General features: G+C 37.9%; 1 protein-coding gene across 1 annotated transcript; it reads right to left on the reverse strand.

The window, feature by feature from the left end:
• Positions 1–7,870: 7,870 nt before the first annotated feature.
• LOC135480721 (mitochondrial import receptor subunit TOM22 homolog) lies at positions 7,871–9,390 on the reverse strand. The gene is made up of 2 exons (XM_064760636.1): positions 9,104–9,390; positions 7,871–8,508 (listed from the first exon to the last, which is right to left on the reverse strand). Exons 1-2 carry the CDS (start codon positions 9,295–9,297, stop codon positions 8,190–8,192), a joined length of 513 nt encoding a protein of 170 aa, XP_064616706.1. The 5' UTR covers positions 9,298–9,390; the 3' UTR covers positions 7,871–8,189.
• Positions 9,391–9,658: the final 268 nt, after the last annotated feature.

Consider the following 9,658-nt stretch of genomic DNA (forward strand, 5'->3'; position numbering starts at 1 on the left):
CAACCTCAACCTATGTCAGTATACAATGTATATTACAAACTTCGATTGCCCAGACTTTAGGGTCTTCCACGATATAAACACAAGCTCCACATATACCTGGGTTTGTTACATTTAGCAATTTTTAGCACATCAGAATTCAACTTTTTACCTATCATACATTATACGTGCACTTTGCAATATGTATACACTTGTGTCTGGTGTCTTCGGGATGGCGCTACAGTGAGGCAGCATGCATTAGTCGGTGTAACGTGAATTAAGTAAACTGCATCTTTTAGTGTTTCCCCAGACGACACTTCTCTAAATGAACATAAACCTACAGGTCTACAATGACGAAACAAGCATTCCCACGGACATAGCATGGTTCATTTGAATTAAAAACAGAATGTACTGCATGGCCTCTACTCTTATCCGGATCTTGGCTGCATTAAATAAAGTTCCATGACCTTCTTTGCTTTCCACCAATAAACACCTTGACTGCGCTCTTCGGGGTGAAAACATAGTGCATCACATACTTAGGAAAGTTGTTCAGTGTCTTTCTAAAGGCAGTCCATTTATTCAGCGCAGTCGGATTTTCTTTGCACCTGACCGCCCGTTTTACAAGTAAATCACCAATCAGTGTTAGTGATACATGGTCTTTATTCTTATCTCAGAACTATACATTTGTCTCGATCTTTGGATTGGTAAATTTCTTCAGTAGGTCTATATTATTGTCTTCGCGAATAGGAAGAATGGACGAGAGTTGAACACACACAAAGCAATGTAATACTGTTTGAATACTGCTCAGCTGTGCGTTCCCCTTTTATCACTTTTAACATACAGGAGTGTATTGCATAGCGCGCTGTACTTGGAATCAAGAGGTCGCTGGTACGAATCCCGCAGGGGATGGGATGTTTTTTTTAGCACTGCTGTGAACTGTGTTTATTCCTGTGTTAGCAAACATTGTAATATTTTTCATAGTGTTAAGGCTATACTATCTCACACAAATTATTTAAGCCTGAATTAGCCATATAATTATACCTTTACATACATGTACAATATGTCTTTATTTATTTATTTATTTGATTGGTGTTTTACGCCGTGCTCAGGAATAGTTCACTTATACGACGGCAGCCAACGTTATGGTGGGAGGAAACCGGGCAGAGCCAGGGGAAACCCACGACCATCTGCTGGGGGCACCATCTGTCATCTTCCTTTTCCACTTATGGCCGGAGAGGAAGCCAGCATTAGCTTGGCTTGAACTCACAGCGACGATGATGCTATAATTAAAGTTTAAAGATGCTATAATTAAAGCTAATTATTAATTATATTTAATATTATTGAATTTTTTAATCTATTCAACAGGAAATTGGCAAATATAATTCCTCGCTTGATTACTTCATGCAAACTTCGTCTTTATTAATTTTAATACTTGTATGATACATCTGTTCATTACATCTAGTAAGGTATTATAATGTACATTATAAATAGCCTTGTTTTTAATTTACCTTTTTGTGTGGTTTAATGAAGAGGTGATTCACGTATAGAACTATCCGTGTTAAGCAGTGACACTGGCACTCGAGGCTATCTTCATCATTTATTATAGCATCTACAGGTATATATACAAACCATAAATCTTGAAACTTGTTACGCCCATATAAGCCTATAATTAGAATTTTATTAATCAGTTTGATTGATTAATTTACATACTGGTGTTCACAACCGAGAATCAGTTTGAAAGTTAAATTTCTTGTCCATTAATGAAGCTGTGTGACAGAATAAGATATAGATATCTGCTTCGAGTGTAGTAAATCAGTACGAAAAAACAGAACGGTGAATGTTTCAATAACTGAACAAAATTCATGCTTCCTAATTCATTCTAATACTTATTAAACACTAGTAGACCTGCAACTTTGCTGACGAAAACTTTTCTCTTTTTGAATTTAAGAAATCCGAAAATCAAACTACCATGTGGATTCGAACTAATTCCATGGAGCTAGTAGTTGTCCTTAGTGACTTCTGAACCATGAGAGAGATGCCGCGGTACTAAGATTGAAAAAAAAAGAGCAAAAACAGATGGCACAATTAAGTTTATATTTTACATTTGAAGACAAACGTTAACCAAAACGAAACCTAGACAAGACTTAGAAATAAATGTTTGAAATTTTTAGCTGATTATTTAAGAAATAATGTTTCTGCTATGGGTGTCTAGTGGCAGTTTTAAAGTCAGTAAGGTGGACGAGGTTATTATTTTAGGTGGAAAGCGTAGCCGGAGAGGAAGACAGCATGATCTGGACTTGAACTGACAGCGACAGGTGAGAGGGTCCTGGATTATTGCGCGGTGCTGGCACGCTAAACACATCGACCACGAAGGCCCCCATTCTTATTGTGCATCTCCACGGCCAATTTCCCGGCGTACCATACCAAGTCCTTTGCTCTTGTTAGGTGTAGGACTATACTACTGTAGCAAACTCCAATATTTACCTATAACATCGGAAGCTCATTAGTGAGACTACACATTACTAATTACTCACGGATCATTAGATCATCCCCAAACAGCGCTAATTGCTTTTCTTTCCCTAATTACCTGTTTTCTGTTCGCCCATTATTACACACATTATCTTGGTATTAAATATACCCCGGGTCCTTGTCCGTTCTCCGATGTCAACCGGGGCAGGGTTTATTAAATTGTAAAACAGATCGTTATCAGGCAATGTGCGAATCGTGTCCAACGAAAGAACCGCTGCTTCGCACGCCATCTCTGTAACACGCATAGTGACCATAGTGACGGTTACAAATGATACCCATATATTAGCACACACAAAAAAAGAAGGAAAAAAATAACCGAAAGGAACATTCTGTCGTTGACTAAAATTTAAGACAAATGGCGTCTATTTGTACCACAGTTTCTCCTGATATACAGGAGGTAGGTTTCGCGAAATGAGCATATGTATCAAATCCGCTATCTTAATTAACTTCCTATACAACCTTATCTGGGTAATCATCACCACCCTCTATGATAAATAACCCTTTGTTTCCCATGGACTAATTACAAAAGACCTTACACCGACACTAACTTAATAACTTTTATGTCATTATATATTTTAATTACATTAGCTGGTTATACAAGTAAGCCTTATAATATATATATAGATATAAATATAGGAAAGTATAGTGCGTAGTTGCTTCTTAATATACCGACATAAACTGCTTTGCAAATTAATTCCAACACTTTAATTAAGATTGTTTAAATATGAGCCGAACGTTAATGAGTTATTAACATTGTAATAAATTTGTAGAGTCTGTTAACAATTAACAATGAAAAAGTGTACTGTACCGAGAAACGTACGCACACACATGCACGTGCGTTTTACCACTATGAGATCACACGCTGGCCTTCCATCCGCTACAATATCTATGAACAATCTGAATAAAATCAGTTGAATATAAAATTTGTAAAAATTAGCCTGGGTGCAAATTGGGCATCTTATGATATGGGCATGAGAAAATAGTCTCAAGTACGTGAAATAAAAAAAGTGGCTAGTAGTTCCAAAGATATCGCACTGCTTTTTGGAAGTAATGCTTTGAAACAGTGACAATGCAGATGGAGAAATAATAAGTGCCATGACAGGAAACGCTGTAACACATGGACCAGCGCACCTGGGGAAATAGCTATATATATATATGTAAATATACCAGACTGAGAAATAAGCAATCTAGCATATACACACAAAAAACACTGTGTTCTTTCCAGTAAAAGCCTTGTGTCATATTTCAACAACTACATCTTGTGTTGAATTAACACTACATCTTGTGTTGAATTAACACTACATCTTGTGTTGAATTAACACAAAGTCTTGTGTTAAAAGCATTGAACACAAGATATTCTGGATTTTATACACAATACGTGTAGCAAACTACACAAGATTTTTGTTGTATTCCATAAATTACCTCATTTTGGTTCAACACAAGTTTGTGTTTTTATTATCTGGAACACAAACATGTGTACTTCACCTTTATGTAACACATGCATATTTTGTGCTGGGGTAACACATGTTTGGGTTGGAGTAACACGTTTCTGTGTTGATTGAAAACAAACAAGTTGTTGTGTTAGATTTCAACACAAGTGTTTTTAGTGTGTTACAAGTGTTTTTACAGTCTGGTAAATAAGAAATATGCATGTACCATATGCTCTGCATGGGAAATCGGCAATAGACCATATAATAATGTACCCGATGGGGAATTAATTGATGTCTTGCGTGGTATTCCAGACCATTAACTGCCTTCAGCGACCACTGTCAAAAACTTTAAAAACTTATTTCACTTTGTTTTTTCTTCTTTTTTTTTGTTGTTGATGTATTTGGATTAACGTCGCTCTGGACATTACATCGATCATTTATGTCTCCTTATATCAGGCCGTATCCAATGCCGACAGATTTATGGTGACACCACGCACAATGCTATACATCCAAACACATAATGCTGACACTGGGCCGACCAGTTGCCTACTTGGTCAATTCCTCTGATGCTGAAAGCCGAGCATGGTAGTGGGAAGATTACCGATGTTGATGTCATCGGTATGCCCGGATTTGGACATAAGCCCCGGATCTATCGTTTACGAGGCAGATGCTATAAAAATATCCTTGGCAAATTGTTTCTCCTTATATTTCTTTCGAAAGAAACTTCTGCAGACGAACTCATTTTCGGAAGAACCGTCTGTCAAATATTCATTTTTTGAAGTACCATCAGCGGAAAAACCCTCTGCGGAAAAATCATTTTCGGAATAACCATCTGTGAAAAAACCCTTTTCGGAAAATCATCTGCAGAAAAATCATTTTCGGAATAGCCATCTGTGAAAAAACCCTTTTCGGAAAATCATCTGCAGAAAAATCATTTTTGGAATAACCATCTGTGGAAAACCCCTTTTCGGAAGAAATATCTGTGGAAAAACCAGCTGCGGAAAAATCATTTTCCTAATAACCATAACCTCGCGTTTTCGAAAGAAACATCTGTGAAAAACCCGTTTTCGGAAAACCATCCGTGAAGAATCCATTTTCGGAAGAACCATCTGTGAAAAACCCATTTTCGGAAAAGCCATTTGTGGAAACCTCATCCAGCTGTGGAAATCACGTTTTCGAAAAAAGAGTGCATTTTGTAGAAAACCCATTTTCGGAAAAAAAAAAACATTTGTGGAAAATCCGTTTTCGAAAGAATCAGCTGTGGAAAACCCATTTTTGAAAAAACCATCGGTGGAAAACCCGTTTTCGGAAAAAACATCTGTGGAAAACCCGTTTTTGTATGAACCATCTGTGGAAAACCCGTTTTCGCAAGAACCATCTATGGAAAATCCGTTTTCAGGAAAACAGTTTGTGGAAAACCAGTTTTCGGAAAAAAAAACATCTGTTGAGAAAGTAAAGTAGGTGACCTTGCCCCTAGTTTTCATATATATTATATAAAATAGCAATTTTAACCAAAAAAAAAAAACTCTTGTATGAATGATGCTAGAATATTCTTTAATTATAACACAGTATTGTGTCATATTCTACATAATATCCTGTTAGTCTAAGAGAAACTTTGTTGAATTAATACAATATGAAGAATAATCTGTTGCAATAAGAGAATACATCGTAGCATCACTCATACAACAAACAGACTTTCTGTCCAAATTAACAGATTATGTTTTTAAACAGTGTATAGGCCTACATTATATTAAGCAGGTTCCGCTGTGCTTAGTTCCTTGGAAATGTACATGAATTTGTATAGATCCTAGGATTTGAAATACACCTAATAAACTTATTCACCAACGGAAATAGCGATTACCGGTGCATAGGCCTAATCATGAGTGTCCAGTATTAGGATCGTGCGAGTCAGTTCACATGATGGAGTGAGCACCGCAACACGAACAACAGTCCATCACACACAAACAGGCGCAATCTGTCCACATTTTTTGTGATTCTCTCGGCAGATCTCATAATTTGTTCGCCCTGACGTCTGGTTACAGGACCGGCTTGTTTGACATCGTTTAGTCACGCTCCAACTCACAAATAGACACTAAAACACGGGGTTCAACAAAGTGCGACAGGGTACACCATATATATACATACATACGATAATACAAAGTAGTGCAAACAAAACATCCTATACGCGGCGACTTCTGTACGGTCTACTCATAAAAGTGCGGGCATATAACGCATGATTGCCTTAATCTACACCAATTATTAATTCTTTCGCACAAAAAAAAATTCTGGACGTATTTTTAAAGCTGTCATATATGTATGCTTTGGGTTTAACGTCGTCGTACTTAATTTTTCAGTCATATGACGACGACAGTCATAATGTAATTTTAGTCACAAAAATATATCTTTAGGCGTATTAAATTAAAAAAGCTCTTAGAAATTATTACCAGTACATTCTCCTTCAAGGATAAAATAATTCATGACTTAAATATCATATACACATATGTATTTGAAAAATAATAATAATAAAAGCCTCAATACTCAATGGGCCCATACACTCTCTAAAAACGACTGTGCACGAGTACACATAGGTGTGGCAAAAATGCACATCCACATATCAGCAGTACACAGATTGTGCAATTTTTAATGTTAAAAGTACACAAATTATGTACCACCAGATGTTCATTTACGCACACTTCCCTACAGCTAGTCTCCGCGGCACATTACACATTTTACGTCATCTGCAGAAGCTCGCGCCACATGGTGGGGAAATATGCCAACCTCTTGGGTGGAAAATGAATCATGGGAAATCATTGTAAACGGCTCCTACAAGAACTGGACACCTTGAATCCGAAATCCCGTATTCAAAAACGAGGATTTCACTATTATTGTTACTTTGCAGTTAAGAACCCTTAGCTATTTTTATATTTCCAGTCAACTCTAAGACAATTACTATCAAAGACATTGTTGTCCTTCCACAAAACTCTCCGTTGTCGTAATTTTTTAAAGTCTATTTCAGTACAGCAGCGTTTGGAACATTATTTCGAACCATGCATGCCGTTTTTTCAAACTTCTTTTGCGCAATAGACAGATAAAAAATACATGGCTGCGCTGATATGTCACATAATGTGTTAGATATCGAAGAAAAGTGTAAAGTGCTGTGGAGACTAGCTATAGAGAATTACTTCTAGGTAAAGTACTTTTGGTTATATATATATATATATATTAGTTCCGAGCGACGTGTAGTTTCGCGCTGTGTTGACGCGTCAAGGCCATCAGTTGTTTGTTGTATTTAGTTACCGATTGTGTGTCTGTACTACTGAGTATTTAACTTGTATAATGGTGTTCAGCATCAAACCATCAGAACATACACCATGAGATGCCCGGATTAAACCACAGGCAAATAATTTCTAAACTTCTTCGCGCATGTTGCAGAAATTGTACTCAATAATTTTTCACTTATACTATCCCGCTGGGGTTTATGGGTGGAGGGAATTTGAATATCTAAAGCAAACCACCAGCTTCTGGCAAGGCACTGGCGAACATTCCCACGTTTGGCACTGGTTGAAGGGAAGTGGTCACTAGCTAATTTCATGTAAGACAATATGAGTGGGACCGCAGAATGCTCCTTGCAACCAAGGCCCCGAGATCACCACACAAAAAACTAATTAATAAATAATGCAGCTAATGATTCCACCGAAAACGGGCACGTCTGCATGCTGATTTCGTGAGCAAAAGTGGTACGAGGCACCTTTGGTAGCAAACCTTGCTATGGGAGATAATCCAATTCTTCTTAGTCCCAGTTCGGAGTTACTTCCCCTGTTTCGTTACTTGCATGGCCTAAAACGTTATTTGAAAATTTGACGCTTGGACTAAGGTAACTTACTATAACTCTCTGTATAGCTTGCATACAAAACATAAGAAAAACTTTTCTTGGTATTTCAGTTGTTTACTACACTGAAAAATGCATACCAGATGTACATTTAAATACATCACGACACTTAACTCTTGTATAACATCTGGTTTTAATTTTACCTGTCTCTCTCATTACATCTAGCTAACCCTTAAGTTTTATTTTCACTCAAATTCCGTCTTTTTCCACAGTGCAGGAATATAATATTAAAAAAAGATGATATTAAAAACTTTTTTTTATCTGAGAATACAATGTCTGACACAGAAAATCTGCATGACTTTGGTCACTTTTCTTCGTCTTCTCTCTGGGGTCGTAGACTTCATCCGATTCTGATCTGCCAATCATCATCTCTGTGGAACAGGGACTTGCATGACACCTGGCATCGCCCCTGGCAACAGCCCTCCTGCCCCTGCAGAACCAGACACAGCCGCATTGGGGCCAAGCAATATCTGGCGTTGTTGTTGTATTTGCTGCTCCTGTAGCTGTGCCCGTTCCCCTTCGAACATAACAGGAAGTACAAGGATAGTGGCAGATGATGCGGCTATCCACGTCGCTGATTTTCCTAAACTGAACAGTGTCTTTGCACCGAAGATGGAAAATGAGGTTAGGTTACCAACAGCTTTACGAAGACCCTCTGGAAACATCTCTGTTAGACCCCACAACCTGTTGAACAGAAATGTACATGTTAATCAATTACGCTTCATTATCTGATTGATTTTTATGTCTTTTATGTCCAATTTATTCACTTATTAATCTGATTGCTGTTCAATGCCATACTCAACAATATTTCACTTACACAATGGCTGTCAGTTTGAGGAGAAGGGAAAATACGAGCATGAACCGAAGACAACTAACAAGTTATGAGCATTCTCACAGGTAAGATACATTTACGGACACCATATTGGTCGAGAGTATGTGGCTGGGTTAAAGGTTCCAAAAGTGCTAAGGTCTGTCTAATGTCACCTTGGCACCATAAGAAGTGAGCGTGAGGAAATCTACAAATTCTCAAGGCTGGGTTTGAATGCGCACCTTGAGTGCCTGAGTGATTAAAACTCAAGTGCCTGTAAGTACCACTACTAGTCAGCTGGCAATGTATTCCAAGGCATGACATCGAATGATACAGAAGTACGGTAACAACACGTTAGAGACTGAAGAGGTCACATGTGACTAAAAAAGTAACAACATGTTACTTCAAAACAAGTGGAAGGAAAAGAAGAGGCAAAAACTTTATAAGACAGAACGGATAAACGGCACTCGCCTTTCTGCTAAAGATTCGTCAATGTCATCATCGTCATCATCGACTGAAAGATCTTGAGGCCTAACGATATCTGTTGTTGTTGTAGCGCCACTCGCCTTGGTAGGTGACTGCTCCAGGGACGTCGCCACAGGCACTGGGCCAAAGTGACCAGATGCAAGCTCTATCCCTGGGCCTTCCGATAATTGTTCTGCCATTATACGTAGTTTACAACCTTTATCTTTCCTCTGTATTTTGTTTTTCTCTCACAAATAACGCACGTTTCTTATGGCTAATGTCAACAGCGTCGAAACGAGCCCAGCTAAAGAGCCGTCAGGGGCAGACACCTGGGAGCTACTATAAACTAAACCAGCTTAAAACACGAAGGAAACAACATTTCTTAATTTTACACATCATCCGTTCCATGTTTAGTTCCATCATGATACACAACACATAGTTTTAACATTTATGTTACTTTTTGTGTATATATGAGTCTGTAATGTTGATTTGGTCATAACTTCACTAGAAAATTGACTCGGACAGTGCTTGACTAAATAAAAAATAAACCATTTCGTGTTT

Source organism: Liolophura sinensis, chromosome 13 (assembly GCF_032854445.1).
Source record: "Liolophura sinensis isolate JHLJ2023 chromosome 13, CUHK_Ljap_v2, whole genome shotgun sequence".
Lineage (NCBI taxonomy): Eukaryota > Metazoa > Mollusca > Polyplacophora > Chitonida > Chitonidae > Liolophura > Liolophura sinensis.